This window comes from Schistocerca americana, chromosome 3, assembly GCF_021461395.2.
Source record: "Schistocerca americana isolate TAMUIC-IGC-003095 chromosome 3, iqSchAmer2.1, whole genome shotgun sequence".
Taxonomy (NCBI): domain Eukaryota; kingdom Metazoa; phylum Arthropoda; class Insecta; order Orthoptera; family Acrididae; genus Schistocerca; species Schistocerca americana.
The window spans coordinates 426820567-426847009 of record NC_060121.1 but is presented as its reverse complement, the minus strand read 5'-3'; the positions used below and the strand labels follow the sequence as shown (position 1 = coordinate 426847009).

Genomic DNA, 26443 nt, shown 5'->3' with positions numbered 1-26443 from the left:
AAAATAGCGTTTTGACCCCACGACGCTCCAGTTACCAGACTGCTTTCTCTCCGCTGCGGAGACCACGTTAAAATAACCGGTGATGCCTCACACGAGCCACCACAAAAATGCTATTTTTTCTAAATTCTTGGTCCTATGGAGCTCTCGCTTCTGTCACTCTGATATCTCGCCAATCTCTGCGTATGCCATAAATAAGGACGAAATGTGTGATGTGTAGCGCGGTCCTCTGTTAGGTGGAAACCACTTTGCTTGCCAAATCATCATGTACCTGCTTCTTAGCAGCCTGCTTCCTTTTACAACCACTTTTATAACTGGATCCTATAAAATACGGAGCTGTTGTCTGAAATGAGAGTAGTCTGATACCGGCTTGCATCAAATTTACTATCTAGCAAAACATGTGAAGTTAACGTCTAAAATATTTCAATTGTTCATAGGAAATTTGACGAAAGACGTAAGATTAACTTTAACAACTAACTCTATCACTGTGATCAAAAATGCTTTACGTGTACACAATAATTCATAACCTACTACACTGAAATCGTAGTTCCTTACTGCAGCAGTTCTTTTTAAAACAATGGCAATTACCTTAACCCTGTTTAAGTAATGCTTATTTGCTTCTATTCGTTTTCATTTCAGAAAGAAGTAATACGTAACATGTAATTAATACTAATTTAAAGTAGTTACTGTCCTTTAAACTGAATGTAAAATGCTATGATTTAATTGCTGTTACCTGCTAATCACAAGCAGAATTGTGTTTTTGAAGAGATTCCTGTTCGTTAAGATGTTTATTATTCCCATATTGGGAGTTCTTTGATGACACAAAAATTTAAGCTTCATTGTGGTATCAGGAGGTAACGGCTTGCCATTTGTTGCCGCCACACGTTCGAGAATCTTCAGCGCCTCATCAGGACGCCCTTTGCTTAGTAGCCATCTTGGAGACTCGGGTAAATACCTAAAGAACAAAAACGTAAATAAATAAACAAGTAAACACAATAACAACTTTCTCTTCCAATACATTTGAAGCAAATGCCGATGATCATTTCAAATAAATAAATAACGTAGGTAATAAATAATCCTAGCTGAAAGAAAATTGTAGGATCTTTGGTACGTTTCCATTGCGCACTAAACCTGTAGCTTTGATTAAACGAAATAGTAAAACCCGAAGAGACTTTCTAATGTAAAGAAAGCTTCAGATACGAAGTCTGCCCTTTATCGCATGCAGATACACTGGATTATTAGTTTCGGCAGGGCTAAGCTGCTATCTTCAGATTTGCAAGGTTACAAATATCACGAAACTACTACACTGTTGTAGCCGTAATCGTAAATTTGTTTTTGGCGTATCTGCGTGCAGAGGTTATGAAATCCTGCTGTGCGACAAACCGTATGTTAATTTTGTACCGGCGTAACGGACTGTGAATTTGAAATAAAAAAACAAAATTACTTTTAGATGAGTTATTACAGCAAATATAAATATATACATACCAAAACTAACTTTACCTAATGGTTAAAAGAGAGTAAAACACTAGAAAATATGTGTCCTCATGGCCTAACACGAAGTGACACATGTGTCTGAGTTGACAGCCAGCTGCATACTGCCGGATGCCATTTTGGTTAACAAAGTAATACAGAGGAGTACCACCAGATGGCAGCAGTCTATTGAATAATAATAAGGAGTAACACTAGAAGTGCCACACTTCCCCGTACCCCTCGTTGTACCATATGGGTCATTTTTGACTCACAGTAGAAAACCACGTTTTATTCGTATTTGGGTGGTGTTCCGAGTGTCTTCATGTCGGCAATAAGTCTCTAAATGAATAGTGCACTGTCAAACATAAATTTTCAGAGTAAGCATTTTTTTATTTTAATTTTAGAGAAGGAATTCCACAATATTAATCAACCGTCGTTCAAACAAGGAGGTAAAACAATATTATAATGTTTTTTCTTTATAAAACGATTGAAACAGAATCAAAATATATTGTTTACGTGAGTATTGGTTCAAGTGGCTCTGAGCACTATGGGACTTAACGTCTGAGGTCGTCAGTCCTCTAGAACTTAGAAGTACTTGAACCTAACTAACCTAAGGACATCACACACATCCATTCCCGAGGCAGGATCCGAACCTGCGACCGTAGCGGTCGCGCGGTTCCAGACTGAAGCGCCTAGAACCGCACGGCCTACATGAGTATTAATAATATTTTTACTTTTATAGAAAAATAAGGTAAGTACCAAATATTTGTGGAAGATCCAAAAATGCAGCAGGTGACTAAAATGCTCTGCATGATTTCTTGGTTATTGCAATCAAGTAACTAAAACATAAGAACAAATAACTTCAGCCTATAACAATAAATATTTGGAAATATTTAAGAACAAGGACTCGACAGAATTGCCTCAGCTGGGAGTCAGACATTCGACAAGAGTTTTTGCTCGGCAGCTTTTGCACCCATGCTTGCACTTGAAGCATACGCTTGATGTTTTATTTCCCTTTGTTGATTTGTTGCTTGAGGAAACCTGAATTTGACAAGACCATCCACTTCCATATTGGCCAGTGCCGCTATCGAGTGCCTGAAAGGGGAAATTGACCTCTCTCGGATGTTTGTAAGAGGCAGCAAGCTCTCTGTGACTCTGTGTATAAAAGTCCTGAATTTGACAGCGCCTTTTCCATACTGGCCAGCGCCGGTATCGAGTGCCTGCAAGGGGAGACAGGCTCCTGTCTGCAGTTTCTAGAGGGCAGCAAGCTCATCTGCTACTCTGAGGATGAAGTCCCGACGTGAAATCTTCTTAGAGCTAGGTAATTTAAAAATTGTGTGAGCGTTATCATGGCAAGGTCAAGAATATTGTAAAAGACACGCACAGGCCTTCGGTGGGTGCCAGCTCGGACACTGCAGTGTCTAGCCATTTGGTCAATTACATCCACTGTATCCTTAGTCCCATTATAAAACTTCACAGTGTCTGGAAGTTTATTTCCAGTATTCTCATTCGTCTGACATCCAGCATACTTGTTATTCAGAATACGGGTACTTTTTTTTCTTTTTCCCCTGGTAAGCTGTGAGTAGATTGTCGCCTGACTTGTAAGTGTGTTGCATACAATGTGTCATCTCCACTTCGCGCTGCAGGAAGGACCTCCTTGAGTAATCTCCGAAAAGCTCCAACTAAACTTGTTCCTTTTTGTTTCAGCTCATCTGCCAGTTTCAGGAGGTGAAGAAGCTGTTAGTCGTGACGTCCGTAAGGGCTACGCACCTGACATCTGCTGTTGTGCAAGAGAACTGTTAGCAGTGTCCCAGACAGCATTGGAGAAGGGGACTGTATAATATGTTATTCTGTAGCTTCCCAGTGTCATTCCGTAGGTCTACACGTCGCCACTCCATAGGAAACAGAAAGCCGCGCTGATACAAAACATCAGCCGACTTGTGAATACTTCGTATTTCACGTTCTTTTTGGCCCAAAGTATCATAATATACTCTAACATCTCGTGAATAACGTCTAGGCACGCCCAGAAACTATTTAGTGTCTGAAAGCCGGTGTTACTGATATCAGATTGCGTTAAAATGCGTGTGGGTCTAAAATGACCCACATGGCACTACTGGTATAACAGGTAAATTTTTCATGCTTCTAGGTGAGCTAGGGGGATGAAATTTTGATGAATTGTACAACCCCATAAATGATGAAAAGTCACGGGAACGTTTGATCCTGTGATGATTCAGGAGGGGGCTACGGTCCTCGAAAAACCATCATGGGTCAAAAATGACCCACACAGTACTTCTAGTGTTAACAATATATAATATATAAAATGTGAATCACTAAAATGGAAAATACAACATGTCCCAAAATTGTACAACAGTCCCACATCAGATATAGGCCAATAGTTTTGAGCGCCTGTTCGATGACCCTTATTGAAAACGGGATTGACCTGTACCTTTTTCCAATCGTTAGAAACGTTTCGTTTCTCCAGAGACATACGGTACACTGCTGCCATAAGAGGGGCTAGATCTTTCCCCTAATCCATATACAAACCAATGGTATTCCGTCAGATAGCTTGACCTTCTATCTGTTGAAAGTTTTAAGTTTCTGTTCCATGCCATGGTCGCTTATTTCGATACCTGTCATTCTCACGTTCGTACGACAATTTTAAGGCGGACCTAGAGTGGGATCTATCAGGGTGACACAGTTTTGGAAAAAAACTTTCAGTATTTTGGCGTTCTTTGTGTCACCCTTCATGTCGATGTCATTATGGCGACAGTGTGTCTGGACAGATGGCTTCGATCCGTTTACAGATTTAACATAAACCCAAGTCGGTAGATAGAATTTTACTTTCCAGTTCCTTAAATGCTCCATAGGAGGTCATCTTTAAGGTAATTTAGGCTTTGTGCGGTTTTTTGCTCTGTGGCGCTTTTGCAACGTTTAAATTTGCAATGAAACTCTCTTTGCTTTCGTAGCAGCTTTGTAATTTGGTCACAGTCATACTAATGGGTAAGGAGATAGGCCCCCACCAAGGGAGCAGGAACAAAGCTGGCGCAAAAGCTGACTGGAAGAAACCTCAGCAGAGAAGGTTGAAGAAATAACCGGAAGAAGTTCGTGGGTTCTAATGCCAACCTTGTTCCTACATTATGTCTAAGAGAAAAATTATTTCCCTAGACCTGCAACAATGTTGACACTGTTTCATTTCGTCCAACTAGAGTGCTTTACATAGTTCCCACCTACACAGCTCGCTTAATTTCGGTAATGGATCACTTACCGCTACTTCGCTACGAAGTTATAGGACCTCAAATACGAGCAAGAGAGTAGTGACACAAATGCGTTATTCGAACATTTTTTTGCCAATTTTTCTTCCGATATCTGTCTACTGAAAACTACATGAAGGCTCGCTGACCTCGAGAGGTTCACAATATTTGATAAAATAATAAGTGAAATATGAAAGAGATACCATAAATATATCACAGCAATTCATCTTACTGTAATTTCCTGATTAAAGAAATGCCTTTAATGAAACCTCTGTTTTACTTAGAAAAATTTATATCAGGTCTTGATGCCAAATTAAGTAAATATGTTGATGCAATTGAGCTACTCAACGAACTACCTGTTTTCAAGTTTAAGGTCAAACATCTAGTTAAGAGCACTGAATTGGCTTCACATTTGGACATTTTGAGGGTATGAGTGAGAGTTAAGAGAAGCTTATCACTATATCGAAACAGCTTTGAGGATTCGTAAGACAAGTCCAGTGACGGCTTCATCTTGTGAAGCCGTATTTAGCAATTTAATGATGATAAAATAATTACATAAGGTCAACCATAGGCATAGGCAGGCCGTCAGATTAGTTATCCTGCAGATAAAGCCCGACACTGCTGTTAAAATTTATTTCAGTGGCAAAATGAATGGATTTCTTTCGCTGCAAGCAAGGTAATGCAAAAAAAATGATAACAAAAACAAAATTGCTAGAACGGAATATTCCCTCGACAACTGCAGCCCTTTTTCTTATATTTCTGTATCGTACACGATTGTACTTAATTAGTAATTTATGTAGTAAAAACATATGTTTGTATCTACAGTCGCAATTTATTTCTAAGGGTTACCATATTCGGTACGCTGTACTGTTCTCAGGCCATCCCCTGGACCACAGTCGTCACACTTATTTGCAAAGTAGGTGTGTCAAATACGTAACTGCGAAATAAGCTGACGGCTACGTGCCAGGAAATGGACTGAGGATGGTACTGTGTGCCAAAACCAGTAATCATTAGGCAAAATAAATAAAATGCGACTGTAGACACAAACATATACTGTCTCAGCACTGTATTTGTCGCTGTTTCACCGATATTATCGCGGGAATATGTAATTTGTGTAGTATCAATCATTTAGGGGGAACATATAAAATCTCTTCTTTACTATACATCATACAACTAATGTACAGTTGCTGCCTAAACAACAAGTTACAGACCTTGTTTTACATTCAATCTTCTTAGAATACAAATGATACATTTAATTTGTTCTATGCAGCTTTTTCCATCAGCACAGTCAATTAATAATATTTTTTCAATAATGATTGAGTGTTATTAATCCCCTTAAGAAATTATCAAAAATGCTAAATCTGCATGAAACAATTTGTAGGGAAGTTGTTTTGTGAGGTCAGGGGGCAGGGGAGGAGGAAGGAGAGCTTTGGCAGGTTTGCCACGACCGCTTTATTACTTTGGCACGTCTCTCAGCACAGTTGTCGAACTACAGAAGGTGTTGCAACCCTCACAACTTTGCTTGATACATGCGTATCAAAGGTGTAACTTAATGTAGCAGTGCTGGCCAGACCAAGTTTTAGCAGTAATCCTCTTGCATAGCATTGTGCCATCATGGCTGCTTCAGCTGACCAGCATGACCACTCGAATGGTGACCAGTGGCAATCAAGGATACTTAAAAAGCAGTGCGTCTGTTTGTCAAAATGGCTGATGACACAGATGTGTGTAAATACTGGCCGTCCAGTCAGCAAGAGTAACCAGACTGGCGACTGCTGTCGTGTCAGTAATCGGCCTGTTGCTGAGGGGACACTACTCTTCACCTGCCACCCGCAGGAGCAGCTGTCCCCATTCGCCATACTATGAACTGCCTGTATAAGGGTCCAGCCTCAGCACCGATGATGACCAACCTGAGACCTTCCCAGCATCTGATCCACAGCATGTCCACCATTCTCAAGCGCTGCTAGCCATGTTTTGCTCTCCGGGTGTCATGCCTTTTGTCAGTTACCACATCTGGAGCAGGTCTCTAGCCTATTTGCTATCAATGTAGTAGTGCCTGACCATTGTGCCAGTACCTGAGAACCCCACCGCCAAGTAGGAATGTCTATCAAACGAGGTCGCTCCGCTTCTAAGCTATGCTCACTGAGATGACCATACAACAATGCGTCAACACAGAGGATTGTGGGTTGAATGCCCACCCCTCCTGCTGGATGTTGGAGCAGGGTCTTCATTGTAGACTGAACCAACTAAGTAAATCACCTATTACCAAACTTAATATGTCAGGAATCACCATCACCTACCCACTATAAAATCCCAGTCCCCTACACTATGTGTCAGATGTGCCTTTCTTTATTCTACCTTGCAAGTCGATTCTAAGGGATCATGATGTACTGGAGATTGAAGAGTAGGATAGAGAGTAGAAAGCACAGTACTCTAAATCGGGGTAGTCTGTCAATTTAGTCATATTCTGGGAGAAAGTGTCACATCAACAGAGAAGTGATATGGAGGAAATGGAAAGACTGTAACAAGAATATACAGAGTCACCTCATCTCAAAGACCTCTGCCAGCAACTCCTGTAATATAAAATAGGATTACCACTGGGAATAAACTACTAATAAACAAGTAACCATACTGGGTGATGGGGGAGGTCATGAATCAGCAGCTCAATGTTGAAACTGTAGAAGAAAGAACCACCTCTTGGAGAGAATCATCAGTAATTGTAACCAAGAAGAGCATGCTGTGAGTTAGGCATATCAGTTTTATTGTGACTATCAGTATTTTCATCACCAGACAGTCACAGAAAAATAATCAGTATCGAATATTACGAAAACTTTAGATAGCCTGGGGCAAAGCCGAAATTTTTCAACTTTACATTTGCTAAGTGTGTACTATGAGTTGGAAGCAGCAATGGGGAATCGACCCAACATCACCTACAGAGTTCAATTCACTCATTACTGGTACCAGCATATGTCATTCAGATTGAAGAAAGTACTGGTGACATTCCAAAACCTGTTATATTTTGATATTTTGTGCTATGAAACCTGAAACAAAGGCAGTGTATGATTATTTGGATGGTATTATAGTGTTTCTCATGGATATACAAGACAACATGGCACAGTAAAGAATGTGTTTAGATGATTCTGTCCAGCCCAGCTAACAGAAGGTTTGGAAAATGCTGTTTAATCTTAAATTTGATAAGTAGGCCATACCATCGCCAGATTGATGTGCAAACAGAGCTTCAGCTTTTACAAGCCATATGGGAATTTCATATTCACAGTACAGAAAAGGAATGACAGCGCTTTCTAGGTTTGGATAACTATTACAGGGAACTTGAGCCTGAAACTGCGGAATCAGCAAGACCCTGCATACATTTTTTGAAAAAGGGGATAAAGTTTCTGTGGTGTCACCGCCAGACACCACACTTGCTAGGTGGTAGCTTAAATCGGCCGCGGTCCATTTAGTACATGTCGGACCCGTGTGTCGCCACTGTGTGATCGCAGACCGAGCGCCACCACAAGGCAGGTCTCGAGATACGGACTAGCACTCGCCCCAGTTGTACGACGACTTTGCTAGCGACTACACAGACGAAGCCTTCTCTCATTTGCCGAGAGACAGAACAGCCTTCAGCTAAGTCCATGGCTACGACCTAGCAAGGCGCCATTAGCCTTACATAGTTGACAGTTATCGTATGAAATGTCTCATCAAGAATGCTGTAAACAACAAAGGATATATAAAAGTTAAGTATTCGAGGAGCTGCATACTTTTCTTGCTACCATTCACTACTTATCCTGTACCAGGATTCACGCCCGTCTGCGTTAGATAGCTTCCATTTCGGCCTCCTATATCTACAAGGTGTTGGCACATTTACCAACACATCAGTTTCATTGGACACCAATTTGCTAGCAAGCTTTTGTGTGGTGGAAGAACTTACTTAACACTTGTCCCATCCGCCAGCCACAGTGGCCGAGCAGTTCTAGGCCCCCCTATCCGGAACCACGCAGCTGCTATGGTTGCAGGTTCGAATCCTGCCTCGGGCATGGATGTGTGTGATGTCCTTAGGTTAGTTTGGTTTAAGTAGTTCTAAGTTTATGGGCCTGATGACCTCAGCTGTTAAGTCCCATAGTGCTTAGAGCCATTTGAACTTGTCCCATCAAACCTTTTACAGGCAGTTGAAATAGTCCTGCAATGTTAGCAAAGAAATAGGAGGAAGAGAGTATCTGACCAGCTGTGTTAACAGGCATGTAAATAAGATGGAGAATAATTACTCCACTGTGGAAAGAATGATGCTCAGCCTGATTTATGGTACCACATATTTCTGTTGTTACCTGTGTGCATCACTAAAACTCCTTCCGAACAGACCTCAGAGAGCCCAATGATACCGACTGGCCACTGTGTCATCCTCAGACCACAGGCGTCACTGGATGTGGGTATGGAGGGTCATGTGGTCAGCTCACCACTCTCCTGGCCTTTTGTCAGTTTACAAGACCGGAACCCCTACTTCTCAATCAACAAGTGTAAGTAGCTCCTCAGTTTGCCTCACAAGGGCTGAGTACACCCCATTTGCCAACAGCGCTTGGCAGACCAGATGGTCACTCATCCAAGTGCTAGCCCAGCCCAACAGTGCTTAACTTCGGTGATCCGATGGGATCCAGTGTTACCACTGTGGCAAGGCCATTGGCTGCATTGTATCACGCAGCATTAAAATGACTTATGGGCCTGAAAGATGAAACAAGCACTTAACTCAATTAATATACCAGCTTATGTGATACACTGTCCCAGGATAACACATGGTAAAGTGTGCACAATAGATCATGTTGGCATTTTTCCAGAGGAATGGAGTAGGGCACGGACCTAGATTGTAAGCAGTTTGCAACAGAGTTGTGTATTAACAAATGGCATTGTATATGTGTCCGCCCTCGTGGTGTCGCGGTAGCGTTCTCGCTTCCCGAGCACGGGGTCCCGGGTTCGATTCCCGGCGGGGTCAGGGATTTTTCCTGACTCGAGATGACTGGGTGTTGTTGTGTCGTCTTCATCATCATCATTCATCCCCATTACGGTCGGAGGAAGGCAACGGCAAACCACCTCCATTAGGACCTTGCCTAGTAAGGCGATGCGGGTCTCCCGCATCGTTCCCCTATGCTCTGTAAAGAAGCATGGGACTTCATTTCACATTTCATTGTATATGTAAACCAAATATGGATAACATATCATGCACCAGGAATTTAATGTAATGAGCTTAGCAAGTTGTGGAGAGTGATGAACAATGGAACAATGTTTCACAGAGAACTACTGTTGTTGCACATACAAACAGGATATAGGGTAGAATGTAATGAATTGTGTGCTCTGCGCTCTAAGAACAGAACTTAGGCATCAGTGGGTACCATTTTAGAGATTACTGGAGGCCAACAACCGTTCTGAATGAATGGTATGGGTATTCTTGGGCCCTTCATGTGAATATCAGCAGGTAAAAAGTATGTTTAAATCATTTTTGACCACTTTTCATGCTGTGTTTTTTATCAATCAACAAGCAGAAGGAGTAGTACACACAATGGTTTAGCAATGGATCTTGAAGTGTGGGGCACTAAGAACCATGACAACCAGTCAGGATACTAATTTTATATCTGAACAGATGAAACAATTACACTAGCTCCTATGAATTTAGAAGTTACAGGCAAGTGTACAGCACTGTCAACCTTAGGCATACAGTCCTTTACTAACTACCTGTATGTCAGCACTCACCGAGAAACTGCATAAAAACTGAAAAATCCAAAAGTGACTCTGTGAATATTTTATAGTTTGATCAATGTGAATATAAAATGATCGTGTGGCATTGATGGCTGGGAGACTCTATCTAGGGAAGATCGGCGGCCGGGTTGCAAGTCTTATTTCAGGTGATGCCACACTGGGCGACTTGCATATTGGTGATGATGAAATGATGAGGAGGACAACATAAAACCCAGACCACAAGCGGAGAAAATCTCCAAACTGGCCAGGAATCGAACTGGGACCCACTGCATGGTAGGCAAACAAGTTACCATTCAGTTAAGCAGGCAGACATCAATGTGAAGAGAGAGCTAAAGACAGGATAAACATGTGTTCAGTATGAACTGTGTGAAAAATAAAATAGTTACAGGTTCAACCGTAACATGGAAATTGGAGGATCCATTTCTTTAAGAGAGGAAGAATGTAGTGATGCTGGCTAGCAGCGGATTCGTTTGACATCCACCATCAGCAGGTGTCACCAGCCAGGGGTTCATTCTCCATATGTCTTCACTTCCCTCACTTTCTGTAGTTGTGGAGCCTGCCTTGCTATAGACATAAAATTGGAGGCATGAAAGTGCTTGGAGGTAGCACCACTACCTGGAACAGTTCTTCCACTGACTGGGAATATCTACCACAGAAAGCCACTCCGCTAAAGGGGGAACTGAGTGAGGATACCACAAACGATTGATTATACGACAATGAGTCACCTGCTACCAAGCCGGAAGTCTCTGGATTTGATGTCACCTACCCATTAGAGGACCCCTAGCCCCTACAGTACTCTTGAATCTGCGTACTGTTGTCGGAGCGGAGTATGATATTTCTGTGTTTATCACTTAGTCTGCAATCTGTTTGTTGTTCTCCTGTTCAGCAGTAACATCTTGTTATCTTTATTTATATTGCTACTTGACCCCTGAATACCTGGTCTAAGTTAACTGTGTCGATTAGTTCTGGCCTCTTAATGACATGGAGCTGTAATAGGGTATTTTCACGAGTTGGCTCATGATTAGCTACTGAAAGTGATTTTAGAATAAGGCATTTAGAACAGTTTCACATGCTTCCCTATTCCTACAACATGTATTACTCATTTGAGTCTCCCTGTCAATAGCCAAGTTGAAATTTCCAGCTAATACTATAATATGACCAGTAAATTTATGCAAAATGTTCTCCAAGCTATCCCTCACATGAGCCGCTGATACTGTTCTACAGACAGTATGTGACTCCCATGTTTGACCCACGTTTAATACTTATCTTTGCCCAAATTAATTTCACATCCAGAATATAACTAGATTTTGATGCATATTTTACTGACAGAAACACGTTCAGTCTCTCTCTGCAATATACATTCAAATCAGAATTTAAAATTTCTGATTCGTGTGAATCGACTGGACCTGTCTATCGGCTGTGTAGTTGCATCGATGCGGCTAAGTCAGAGGTCGTACTCGTTCCGAGCATAGGAAAAGCCCTCTGCCCGTACGCTCGAAGAGTGAGCTGTGGGCCGTCAGTGGGAGGGGTTTGACAGAATCTCGTGAGGTGGGCACAGCCGCGCCTTGGCAGTCAAATGGCTCCGACCACTATGGGACTTAACATCTGAGGTCATCATTCCCCTAGACTTAGAACTACTTAAACCTAACTAACCTAAGGCCATCACACACATCCATACCAGAGGCAGGATTCGAACCAGCAACCTTAGCAGCAGCGCGGTTCCAGACTGAAGTGCCTAGAACTGCTTGGCCACAACGGCCGGCTCCTTGGCAGTCGGTATTCGGCTGTTGTTTTGACGTACAGAAGAATGGCGAAAGTGGGCCAATGATGTGGCTGTGATCAACTGCAAGGACACCACTATTGTTTGAACTACTGCTGTGTTCTACTTAGATCCACCACATTACCTGAATGTTGACAATCTTTCATGCTTTGAGAATTGTGGCGGGTTGCTGTCTTTCATGTTCCAGTGTGGATTAATGTTTCTTTCTGTTATTTGCTGTAGGAGAAGGGAGTTTATATGTAAACAACGAAAAATCTTGAGTATGGTGGTAGCTTAACGTTATCAGCTGATGGCTTTTGTTTACTGATGGCCTGTTTCTATGATGAGAGCAAAACGCGCTAGTAAACCTTCTGCAACGTAATAGCTAGTATAATTTTGATTCCTGAGTGCTGAAAAGGTAGCTGTCGAGTCAAGGTGCTGTAAGTGACCACGTATTCTTGTTTCATCATTTCCAACAGTAAAGTTATGGATTATTCTCTTGGATGACAAGTACCTAAATTTCAAATGTAAGTGGTGAAATTTTAAAAGGAACAAAGAGTGGTCGTATTGCTTAATTGGGTTGTTGAGCTCAAAATGAAAAACCATTCTTCGTAAAGACAAAAACTCAAAGCACCAAATTAAGTGTTAAACTTTAAGGAAACCGACAGTTTTCGTGTTGCTCAATGTGGTTGCTGATTTCAAACATCTTTTATTTTGTTACCTACGTAATAGGGCTTAAGGAAAATTGGCCTATTAACTTGTAGTTCAAAGTGGCTGTTGCCGCATATTGAATAACTACAGTGTGCCATAGATTTGTGCTGCGTTGGGGAAAATTTCAAGGAGGGCTAGTGCCCGAAGTTTAAGTCACTGACAGTTCGTATCTAAAAATGTGGTTCACTATTGGTGATGTATCTTGTAATTTTAAAAGGGGTCCAAGGTCATTTTGGAAACTTGTTACATTTGAGATTTAAATTTTAGGTCGTTAGTTATCAAGGACTAGTTTTCGTGTTCATGCAATTTTAGGATAAAAATTTTATTTGTCGTAAGCAAATTATCTTTAAACTTCGCATATTTTGCTGTAGTGACTAGAGCCCATGTTTTGTAGTCCACAGACGTTGCTCAATTAAATTATAAATTTTAAAATGTTTGCTGTTTCGCGTTGTGCATCCATTGTAGTGTCTACTTGTTATCTAGTCACACGCACCAATGGCTGTTGGATTTGTCTTGGGTTGTTGCTTCGCAAATCTGAAGCTGTACCCATTGGCTTTAGGTCAAGATGTCATTGTACGTTGTTATTACCTTGTTCTTTAAAAAAAATGTGTGGCTAGTGCCTCAAACTAGTTAAAGAAATTTTGCTAGTTGTGTTGAGAACCTGTTATGTGGCTTAGTGCCGCCAATCAGAAATGTTAACTTTTTTTTAATATTAGTAGAACACGTTATGACTTGGAATCACAATATAAGTAATTCTGCTGAATGGTCTAAGTACCAATGTATGTTCCTTAAATGATGTTAATAAATGTTTTGTAAATCTATTGTCCAATGGCTTAACACTCAAGGACAACTGTATCCGGGCATTCCTGCTCTCAGTTCCCAAGTAATTCCATCTACCTTCACCAATCCCGACAACGCCACCTGCCCCCCCCCCCCCCCCCCCGCCTCTCCACCCTGGTACGTTTGTTATTGACGGTTGGTTTAACTAGCTTTCCATCCCAAGCACTGTGTGGGTATTATTTTCGTTTCAGTGGGACTGATACTCTTCCCAGTCAGATATCAGAATTTATCTTATCGCTCTTGTGGATGAATTTCTCTCTCCTAAATCACCCAGGTATGGACGCCACACGAGGAGCCGCTTCTTGGCTATAGTGTACACCTGATCTACAGTTCTCCAACCAACAGAGGAGGTCGAGAAATCCGCATCCAAGATCATAACACACTTGCCTGACACTTCTTTAAGCCTTCCATATGGGTCCATACCAGAGGATCACTATCGCTCTTGGGAACAATGATGTAAAATGCTAAATATGCCTCCACCCCACAGTCAAGACTGTCTTCATCAAAGTAGGGAGCTGTCTGTAGAAAATTGGAATGATCTATAAACTTAGGCGGCAGTCGTCGTTCGATTTGCAAGTGAGAGTATACAGTGGTCTCAATCGCTCCCGGCAGAGCCTCGACAACATCTTTCACGAGATCGCCTGGCAAGCAGATAAGTTGGTCACTAGCCTTTCTTCCCAAACCCTCCTGTAACTTCCACAAGGGGCATCAATACCCGTGTAACAATTATGCTCCCAGTGGCAAGCACTGCTTTTGGACCTTTCAGGAAGATCTGCCCAATCTCAACATATAAAGCGTCCTGTGCTGGCTCAGATGTACTTTTAGCAGTGGGAAATACTTCAAATCCATTTTTGAGGTGTAAGGGACAGCTCTGCGTTTGGTACCCACTTTCGAAGTACGTCCAGATATCTGCGACTTCGTCACTGTTTGCTATTCACCGTCAGGTAAACGTCGACCTTCCAGAGCAAGCGCATTAGAAGGCGCAACTGCGTCAGTGATTGCAGGCGACTCCATGTGTTCCACAGGTGCCACAGCATTCGTTTCAGGTCATCCAACGTTGCTGCAGATCAGGACAGCGGTCTAACAGTAGTCTGTCGACCTCACCCAGCACTTCTTCCAGATGTTTACACACTATAGTGAGTTATACCTGCATCCACACCAACAAGAACACCCCCTGTCAATGTTTAACCACCGTTTGTTATACCCGGAAGAATGTAACACTAGGCAAAGCAGTAGTTGGACGCAATTTCAGTACTCTGCTACCCCAATTCTGGTTTTTATTGCACTCCAGAGTCAGCTCACACAATGCAGGACTTGCTACCATTGGATTCACATTCGGGTAAGGAGGCGTTCACATCCCCGTATGGTCATCCAGATTTATGTTCTTCTATGGTTTCCCTAAATAGGTGATTACAAAGACTGCCAGTCCTTCTCCAAGTAGCTTCAACCACTAAACTTAATTTTCAACAAAGCAGTAAGAGGCGTGATGAACAATATAAATAAAATAAAAAAACAGTTTTGATGATCTAAATCTATTACCAATAACCGCCAGCCTCCAAGTGGACTTCCAAATGCTGCAATCCTGGTTAGTACTGTTGCCACGAGGAAAGGAAGTAGCTATGCACGTCAAACCAGTCATTCGTGTCATTCTTTCGCCAACAGCCATAAGACTGCAATTTAAGGCTGTAATGTTAAGCAGAGTTGGGTACTTGGAGAGCGATGGGCAACCCTTCTAATCTCTTGAGTGATTCAGGGAAACCATGAAAAATTTAAATCTGGATGACGATATGGGGATGTAAGCGCCTCTTCTCTCGAACTGCAAATCCAGTAGCAAGCCCTGCCATGTAAGACACCTTCGTGACACTGACAGCCGATGCTGTGTGTAGTGGACAGCAGAAGGCAACAACTTATAAAATACAATACCATTTAATCTCACACGCCATAACTTTCATTTATTTCAAAGCGGAAAACTTTTAAATTTAACCCTTAGTTCAGTTTTGGAAATATAGGAGGAGAAATTGAAGGCATGACTCTAGCAATAATAAATGGAATCAAGTTGATGGTAGAAAATCTAATGATTTGATTGCGTCTGGCGTAGAGTAATGTTTTCTATTCGTCAGTCATGATTTTAAAACTACCAAGTTTACCTTGAAATTACATATACCCTATAGCGTAAGGATATTCTTTAATTTAGTCGCTTGGATAATCTTCTTTCTGCGTAGAAAATATGAAACGCTACTCTTGTTGTTGCTTCTTATTTATATATTTATTTAGACTGATCTATAAAACTTTCTGAGAGAAAATCTGAGGATTACAGTCGTTTAGACTTAACATTTCTGTTCATATCTCTTATCGCATCGATTTTTGGGTTGTAATGTACCCACCTCTGGCACCTCGATTCTGGGCGCAAACTATAAAAGACTGAGTAGCTGAGTGTGTCTATAGTGATCACAAAGTATATTACCTTTACTTCACCTCAAAATTTAATAAGATTTTGGTAATTATCGGAGCCCCACACGCTTATTCAATACATCTATGTGCAGTATGGACAATTTAAATTTCAGTGTCTAGATCTGTGGAACTAAAGCACGTACCAGGTAGCAAAGAGGTTTCTGTTCGCCTTGGACGAAGCTCTTGTACAGGTTGACGCCATACAATAGGGAGCTCTTTGGCCACTTTTGAAGGAACGGGACACGTGTGTTCCAAAACAGTTCGATCGGCAGTGTTCAGGGTTCTGGGAGACGCGAGGTGGGTGAAACCCATTACGTGTGAGTGTACCTATTCACAGTTAATTCATTGTCTTACTTGTGTAGACTTCAGCTGCAGCCAAAAATACGCCTAGCTATCATCGTTCATTGCTCGTTTAGCGGTATATGGAATTTTTATGGTTAATTTCGGAACGTTGTAACCGGTTTCGTTTGGCCACTTGTGCAAGCCGTTGTTCCGATCCATTTCTGTTCAGACATATGGACTCGTGATGTATCTTCTTAGTTCTGTCTGATTTAGTTCGTTGGTGATCTCACTAGTATAGTACACCTGAACAGATTTCTGAAACGTCACGAATTTCGATTTCAGTTCGGAATCTATTTTCCACATGCCTTTGTTGTCTCTTCACGTGTTAAGTACGGATCTGAGAGCCTTAAGTTCTCAGATCATGACTCCCAGTGCTATATCCAGTCCAATGTGGTAAGTTAGTCCGCAACTCGTGGTCTTGCGGTAGCGTTCTCGCTTTCCGCGCACGGGGTCCCGGGTTCGATTCCTGGCGGAGTGAGGGATTTTCCCTGCCTCGAGATGACTGGGTGTTGTGTTATCATCATCATCATTCATCGCCATTACCGTCGGAGGAAGGCATTGGCAAAGCACCTTCGCTACGACTTTGCCTAGTCGGCGGTGCATGTCTCCCGCATCGCTCCCTACGCTACTCGGTGTATGGAACCACATCATCATCATCATCATTCTGAATTTTACCACTCATTTTGTGCAGAACTTTTGATTGTGACGACCACGTCTTGACGTATTGCGAGAATAGTTACATGTCACAGTTACTGATTCTCAGGGTAAGACTTCCAAATTAGTTTCAGAATTTCTTCTATGGAGCAACTGTTAACATTTATTCTTATCGATGAATTCTTGTTCATTTTCTTCGTGCACTCAAGCCAAGGGAACGACCGTTTGCCAACCATGTGCATAGTGGTGAAGTTTTTTCTTTATTCCTATATTTGTCCTGAATATCTGTTATATGTGTATATGTACTTTAATGTCGCCATTCCTCTGACCCTTCCATAATTAATGATTAATGATAAATCGTTGTGGGGTCTCCAAGACGCGTTTAATGTAACTTTGTAACTCAGACGAGAGTTTTATGAAGAAGAGCAATCATCATCCATTTATTAATTGTTTAGTTTATTAGTTCGTTCAACTGTTCTCGAATAAACGTGATATTTTTACCAGAGCACATGCTTACGTATTCCCTCGCAAACTTCCATTTTACGTCCTACTGCTATCCGTTCTGCAACAGATAAATATGGCCATGTTATTTATTTAATTCTTATTTAACTATCATAAATGTGCAGATCCGGGAACTCAGTTCATGTAAACATCAAAGGTTTTTCTTTCGTGTACACTCATTTTTATGGACACCTTCATCACGAGCACCGATCCCCAACCAGATCTTTCATCGACAGATACCTTTCAATTTAAAATAAGATGGAGCTGCAGTCGCGTTTCCTTCTAAAATCGTACTTAATATATAGACAATATAGAGCTTCCGTTCGTAAAAACGACTAAGACCTCCTCCGATCATTTTCTTACACTACAATTACCTGTGAAGTAGCAAAGGAATGAAGCACGGAACTGAGGCAGCAAGGACGAAATGTACCCAGTTTCTTAGAGTCCAGGCTATTAACCCCATACCAATGCTTCCAATACAGTAAGACGCAATTGCTAAAAAGTTCACATATGAGCGATGTTTTATTCCAGCCAATTCGATACCTGTAACACAAAAATTTCCATACAGTCGTTTGATTCATTCACTGTTGTTATGCATAAACACGTAAACCATAAACAGGAAATGTATTTCGAGATCTAGTGCCCGAAACTGGTTAAGAAATTAAATTTCTTTTATGCGACTTTGTTAGACCTAAGTTAATATAAGCATGATAACACCTCGGTAAGAAGTTTGTATTTTAACGAAATCTACAGTAGCCTACAATGTCTGAGAGAAAGAGTGGAAAAGGAATGCTGTAATGGATGGTAGCTGAACACTAATAAACAAATTCTGAGTGTCAAATCCGTAGGATCAACTTCTGTGAAACTTGCTTAAGAGGGAAATCGAGTAACTGAAATCTCAGAGTGATTTATTAGTAGCGAAGCTGAGAGGCCGCAGGAAGACCATCTGGATCCATGACCGCCGTCAGTTAGGCGCTGCTGAGCAGAATACTGATCTTTCTCGACATAATTTTAATTATTGTACCTGTAGCTGGTTTCAGACTTACATCATACGGAAAGAACCGCCAATCCTCTTAAGTATGAGGGAAGAAGGGAGTCTTTCGATTGCAGCGATATAGGGTTCACTGTCGCATATTGTGATGGTATCCTACTAATAAAGAACGTTAGCTCTAGCCATTGCGGATAACTTCTCAGTAGCTATGGCAGAGGTCAAGTAAGTAATAGTTCATTAATTAGACAACAATGAACGTATCACAGGTATATTTTTAGATCTGGCAAAGACCACTGACACTGCTGACCATCAAGCTCTACTAAAAATGAGAAATATTAGGAATAGTACGAGGGTGAGTCAAATGAAAATCTTAAATATTTTTTAAATATTATTTATTGTGCACAAGTGGTACAAAGCTGTATCACTTTTCAATATAATCTCCCCCATGCTCAATGCAAGTCCTCCAGTGCTTACAAAGTGCATAAATTCCTTTAGAAAAAAAGTTATTTTGGTAGTCCGCGCAACCACTCATGCACCGCGTGGCTTACCTCTTCATCAGAACGGAACTGCTTTCCTCCCATTGCGTTTTTGAGTGGTCCATACATATTGAAATCATTTGAGGCAAGGTCTGGTGAGTTTGATGGATGAGGAAGGAACTCAAAATGCAGGTCTGTGATTGTTGCAATTGTTGCACGGGCAGTGTGGGGCCTTGCATTGTCATCTTGCAAAAGAACACCTGCTGACAGCAATCCGTGACGCTTTGATTTGATTGCAGGCCGCAGATGATTTTTTAGGAGATCTGTGTATGATGCACTGGTGACAGTGGTCCCCTTAGGCATGTGATGTTCCAAAATGACGCCTTTTTGTCCCAAAAGAGAGTCATCACAACCTTTCCTGCTGATGGTTCTGTGCGAAACTTCTTTGGTTCTGGTGATGAGGAATGGCGCCATTCCTTGCTCGCTCTCTTCGTTTCCGGTTGGTGGAAGTGAACCCAGGTTTCATCCCCAGTAACGATTCTTGCAAGGAAGCCATCACCTTCTCGTTCAAAGCGCCGAAGAAGTTCTATACAACCATCAACACTTCGTTCTGTCATTTCAGGAGTCAGCTGCCGTGCACCCATCTTGCAGACACTTTGTGGACCAGGAGCACATCATGCACGATATGGTGTGCTGAGCCATGACTAATCTGTAAACATGCTGCAATGTCATTCAGTGTCACTCGGCGGTTTTCCTTCACTATGGCTTCAACTGCTGCAATGTTCTGTGGAGTCACGACTCGTTGTGCCTGACCTGGACGAGGAGCACCTTCCACTGAAGTCACACCATTTTGCGAACTTCCAACTCCATTCGTAGAATTTTTGCTGTGACAAACATGCATCACCGTACTGAACCTTCATTCGTCGATGAGTTTCAATAGGTTTCACACCTTGACTACGCAAAAACCGAATAACAGAATGCTGTTCTTCCCTGGTGCAAGTCGCAAGTGGGGTGGCCATCTTTATACTGACACTGCGACGGTGTGTGTGCATCTGCACTATACTGCCACCTACAGGCCATTCTGCAAGCCGTTTGTAGCACGCTTACCTTCATACAGGATAAAGGCGCGAAATTTAGATTTGTTATTCCAAATTTAAGGTTTTCATTTGACTCACCCTCGTAGAAATATCACTGACAGGCCTCTGAGGCTTGATGGTAGGTAAAGGGTTAAAATAGTAGAGGAGAGCCAAGGAATGAATACAGTAGTCGGTTCAAATGGATATAGATTCTGTTGTTGAGACGTGCGGCTATCTTTGATCCCTCGATTGTCGGTTGTGCCGTTGCGTGGCCATCTATGTCAGAGCGCGCATCCGTGGCGCGACAGCGGAACCCTGGTAGTTGGAACGTGGGCTCCACGCAGTAAAAGGTTGGAGAAAGGACCACGGCTAAAGCAAGTGGGCATGGAGCGCTGTGCTGTTTGTTAATGAAGCCGTGAACCTGTTGGAGCAGGCGGGTGTTTCGAACTGCCGGTAAAGCGACAGTGCCTGAGCCACGTGCTCTGTTTGTGCCTGCCGGGATACGTCTAGGGCAGTAACCTGGTGAGGGAGAACGTCAAACGCAGATCTGGGGCCATCCCCTTCCAGATTCGAGTGGCCGGTTTACGATGTGGACTGTTTGTGCCTTGTTGCGGAAGTGCTGTCTCAATCTTGCCCCAGTGAATTAAAACGTTGACCTTTAATATGAACCATACGGTCGTTAACTTGTGTGCGTTTGTTATGTGTTCGGCAGCAAGGCGTTCTATCAGAATAGGTCAAAGTCTGCGATTAAACTACACTCATGCTCATAAATTATAGATAATTGCAGAATCTGGTGCTACACAACGCGGCACTTCACAAACTGGCGCTAATAGCACAGGCACACAGGGAACACACACGACACAGAACTGTAAGCCCACGGTATTGGTGATAAGTCGAGAAAACCGTCCCGAAACACATGTTCTACAAAACGCCACTATTTCCTGCGCATGTACCCCGACATCAATATGGGATATGATCACCATGCACATGTACACAGGCCGCACAACGGGTTGGCATACTCTGGATCAGGTGGTCGAGCAGCTGCTGGGGTATAGCCTCCCATTCTTGCACCAGTGCCTCTCAGAGCTCCTGAAGTGTCCTAGGGGTTTGAAGACGTGCAGCGATACGTCGACCGAGAACATCGCAGATGTGCTCGATGGGGTTTAAGTCTGGAGAACAGGCAGCCACTCCATTAGCCTGATATCTTCTGTTTGAAGGTACTCCTCCACGATGGCAGCTCGGTGGGGCCGTGCGTTTTCATCCATCAGGAGGCAGGTGGGACCTACTCCACCCCTGAAAAGGCTGACATATTGATACAAAATGAAATCCCGATACACCTGACCTGTTACACTTCCTCTGTCAAAGACATGCAGGGGTGTACGTGCACCAATCATAATCCCACCCCACACCATCAAACCACGACCTCCATACACGTCCCTTTCAAGGATATTAAAGGGTTGGTATCTGGCTCCTGGTTCACGCTAGATGAAAACCCGCCGATAATCACAGTTCAGACTATACCTGCATTCGTCCGTGAACATAACCTGGGACCACTGTTCCAATGACCGTTACTGTGTTCTTGACACCAGGCTTTACGGGCTCTCCTGTGACCAAAGGTCAGTGGAATGCACTTTGCAGGTCTCCAGGCGAATAAACCATGTCTGTTCAGTCGTCTGTAGATTATGTGTCTGGAAACAACTGATCCAGTGACTGCAGTAAGGTCCCGAGCAAGGCTACCTGCAGTACTCCGTGGCCGTCTGCCGGCATTGATGGTGAGATATCGTGTTGTACACTTTGGACGTCCCGTACTGCAGCGCCTGGACACGCTTCCTATCTGCTGGAATCGTTGGCATAATCTTGAGATCACACTTTGTGGCACACGGAGGACCCGTGCTACGACCTGCTGTCCTGCGGCCGGGGTAACTACTAGTATTCTGTAAGCTGTGACGTATCTTCTCAAGATCTCGTTAAATCTGAGTTTGAATATAGTTTGGGACCACTTGTATGCAGTTCCTAAGAACTGATAAGTGTATTTATACTTCATACTGTATTACACTACTGGCCATTAAAAATTGCTACACCAAGAAGAAATGCAGATGATAAAAGGGTATTCATCGGAGAAATATATTATACTAGAACTGAATGTGATTACATTTTCACGCAATTTGGGTGCATAGATCCTGAGAAATCAGTACCCAGAACAACCACTTCTGGCCGTAATAACGGCCTTGATACGTCTTGGCCGGCCGGAGTGGCAGAGCGGTTCTAGGCGCTACAGTCTGGAGCCGTGTGACCGCTACAGTCGCAGGTTCGAATCCTGCCTCGGGCATGGATGTGTGTGATGTCCTTAGGTTAGTTAGGTTTAAGTAGTTCTAAGTTCTAGGGGACTGATGACCACAGCAGTTAAGTCCCATAGTCCTCAGAGCCATTTGAACCATTTGATACGTCTGGGCAATTAGTCAGAGCATGGGTGGCGTGTACAGGCACAGCCGCCCGTGCAGCGTCAACACGATACCACAGTTCATCAAGAGTAGTGATTGGCGTATTGTGACGAGCCAGTCGCTCGGCCACCATTGACCAGACGTTTTCAATTGGTGAGAGATCTGGAGAATGTGCTGGCCAGGGCAGCAGTCAAACATTTTCTGTATGCAGAAAGGCCAGTACAGGACCTGCAACATGCGGTCGTGCATTATACTGCTGAAATGTAGGGTTTCGCAGGGATCGAATGAAGGGTAGAGCCACGGGTCGTAACACATCTTGAATGTAACGTCCACTGTTCAAAGTGCCGTCAATGCGAACAAGAGGTGACCGAGACGTGTAAGCAATGGCACCCCATACCATCACGCCGGGTGATACGCCAGTATGGCGATGATGAATACACCCTTCCAATGTGCGTTCACCGCGATGTCACCAAACACAGATGCAACCGTCATGATGATGTAAACAGAACCTGGATTCATCCGAAAAAATGACGTTTTGCCATTCGTGCAACCAGGTTCGTCGTCGAGTACAACATCGCAGGCGCTCCTGTCTGTGATGCAGCGTCAAGGGTAACCGCAGCCATGGTCTCCGTCGCTGAAGCTAATAGTCCATGCTGCTGCAAACGTCGTCGAACTGTTCGTGCAGATGGTTGTTGTCTTGCAAACGTCCCCATCTGTTGACTCAGGGATCGAGACGTGGCTGCACGATCCGTTACAGTCATGTGGATAAGATGCCTGTCATCTGGACTGCTAGTGATACGAGGCCGTTGGGATCCAGCACGGCGTTCCGCATTACCCTCCTGAACCCACCGATTCCATATTCTGCTAACAGTCATTGGATCTCGACCAACGCGAGCAGCAATGTCGCGATACGATAAACCGCAATCGCGATAGGCTACAATCTGACCTTTATGAAAGTCGGAAACGTGATGGTAAGCATTTCTCCTCCTTACACGAGGCATCACAACAACGTTTCACCAGGCAACGCCAGTCAACTGCTGTTTGTGTACGAGAAATCGGTTGGAAACTTTCCTCATGTCAGCACGTTGTAGGTGTCGCCACCGGCGTCAACCTTGTGCGAATGATCTGAAAAGCTGATCATTTGCATATCACAGCATCTTCTTCCTGTCGGTTAAATTTCGCTTCTGTAGCACTTCATTTTCGTGGTGTAGCAGTTTTAATGGCCACTAGTGTATAAATGAAATATGCGGAGCAGACGAAGTCGTCGGTACAATGGTGACACAGGGGGCGTGTTGAGAATGGGACTGACAAAAGGGTAGATGACAGGCATTAATTCTGAATTTTAGACGTTTTTGCAGATCAGTTAAAAAAAATTAAAGTGCAAGGGATGAAAATAAAGTATATCAAAAAGTTTGCAAACATTTAATGGATAGTCCATGAAAAAAGGAAAGTAAAACGTGAGCAGCGAAAGAAGGAATGCATTAGAGGTGTAATATAGTCCTTCAGCGATGCATAACATAATAAAGAGGGATATGACGCGTGAAACAGATTTTTCTCTGATTAGAGATCACACTGGCTACTGTACTCACCTATAGCAGTTGTTGATTCAATGCACGGCATGCCAGGTGCTTCAGATAAGGCCGAAAGGGCGACGTAAAGTGGGTACACACCCGCTGAAACCGTTAGCAGCGATCTGGATATTGCTATCACGGATATGCTCAACAGAAATTGTTTTTTTCTGCCAAATCTGGAAACAATGACATTTTCACTCTACATGAAAAAATTTATTAATTTTATCACTCAGTGTAGATGGTCATTACAAATTATATAAAATGTAATTCTTATAAAAATAACATATAGTTTCACCTTCTGCTGCAGAACTAACTATGAAGTTCCGTCGTTCTCAGATAAATGTTGCTGTCTTCAAAAATATTTATGTATGTTTCAGGTTAGGTAATTTTTGTTATTATACTTGATGCTAAAATCTTTTATTCAGGTCAGTTTCTATGAGAAATGTGAAACCTTCTCCGTGACCTGATTAACGTGCTGCAACTCATAGCAACGTTAGAGATCTCTCTTAAAACTTTACTTTGATCCGTACTTGTGAAGGAACTTATCTCATTCCAGATTTACACTAATTTATCAAACATTTGAGGTCTTTCGACCAATGCATATTGCGAGTGCAGAATTATCAGCTTGTTACTTCCCCATGGTCGTCTTTGTTGGTCCAGCGCACACTGTAGGTAACAACAACCGACTATTCGGTTTTGCCATCTAGTAATTAGAGTCCTAATTTGATCTGGCCAAGTAGTCACCAGGCGAGTTCCATGACATCATACGCAAATCAAGTTGACAAATTCCAACTAACTTTCTGTCTTTCTATTCGAAGATATCATGTCAAATCAGTTTGTGGTAGTAGTTGATTTGTACATTGCTGGAAAAAATGCAACATGCTCAAGGGAAAGGTCATTTTATTGATTGGCTAAGAGTACAAGTGATACAAGGGTTTGCTGAAGCAAACTCAGTAAATGACTGTCAAAGTTAAATCACAATTTATAAATTATTTGAGCTATTATCGAAACATCAGTATTTTTTCCTAATGGTCAACTGGCCTGTGTATAGTTGTAGGTATGGTTAGGTATTGTAGTGCCCCTTCATTATTTATATAATGTAATAAATATACTTCTTGCATCTTAAATCTTTTTAGCGTAAAACCTGTAGAAGCGCGAAATCATTTTATTTACTGCGCTATATTTTGAAAATCTTTTTAGGCAGACACGTATAATAGACATAGCACACTACTTTTCACTATAAAACGAGGATATGTGAGTAATTAAAACTAAATTAATACAACAAGCGGAAAAACAATGGGTACACAGCAAATAAAGTTAAAAAAACAAAACGAAAACTTACTGACGTGGTTCCAACATAAATGAGCGGTTATTCATAGCCACTCTCCCTAATCCCATCACTGTCAGCATCTATATAACCGTAATCATTTCCTTCTGCGGTATCCCTTGAAGAATGTCCTTGCTGGCAAACACTCGGGTGGCTGTACCATTGTGCATTTTCAGTCTTCCTCGTTCCCTTCTCTGGCCACGTCCTCTTCTTTTTCAAATCTTTCTTCTTACACCCATGGTAACTGCTGTCTGGGAATAGCATATAATGTTGTTGTAGAACTCAAAGTGAAGTGGAGAGATGTGGTTCTTCATCTCCCCAAGAATTTTCCAGTCCTCAAAATTTGTTTCAAACTTATCTTGATGCATAGGCTCAAGAAGAGGTATCGATGGCAGACCAGTCTTGGCCCTCGTAAAGTCCGCTTCTATAAATAATGAATGCTTTCACTGCACTGTTAGAGGACTATCTTTGCTGATTCATATCCACCTGGTTTACTTTACTTTGTATTTTGTTTCCTTCTGCGTCTTTAGCAACCTTATCCTCTTCTATGGCATCCATAGCTTTAATTAAAGGAAAGTTTCTGTCTTCGTTTCCACTACCGAACGTGTTCTACTGAGCTTCTTCACCACTTGCTTTCTGTCTTGGGGAAGTAACACATGTCTGAAGTGTTTCCTTGCCTTTTCAGAGAGGCCAAAATCTTTATCACATTCCGTATATGCATGTCCAAATTCAGAGACCTTACGATCTATAATGTGCGTGTGCTCATTTTGCCTCGACATGTACAAGCGGTATTTCAAATTACGGCCTATTTAAACATGCATTAAATATTACTATAAGAACTCT

General features: G+C 42.4%; 1 protein-coding gene and 1 pseudogene across 2 annotated transcripts in view; both read right to left on the bottom strand.

Annotated features, from left to right (window-relative positions):
- The window catches only part of LOC124606665 (solute carrier family 22 member 7-like), an 87055-nt gene that overhangs the window by 19093 nt on the left and 41519 nt on the right, over window positions 1-26443 (bottom strand). For both annotated transcript variants that reach the window (XM_047138676.1, XM_047138677.1), the window contains exons 4-6: window positions 24292-24449; window positions 18093-18261; window positions 731-952 (exon numbers count right to left, since the gene is read on the bottom strand). In XM_047138676.1, the coding sequence (XP_046994632.1) occupies window positions 731-952; window positions 18093-18261; window positions 24292-24449 (549 nt within the window). The remainder of the gene's footprint in view (window positions 1-730; window positions 953-18092; window positions 18262-24291; window positions 24450-26443) is intronic.
- On the bottom strand, window positions 9277-9394 carry LOC124608107 (annotated as a pseudogene).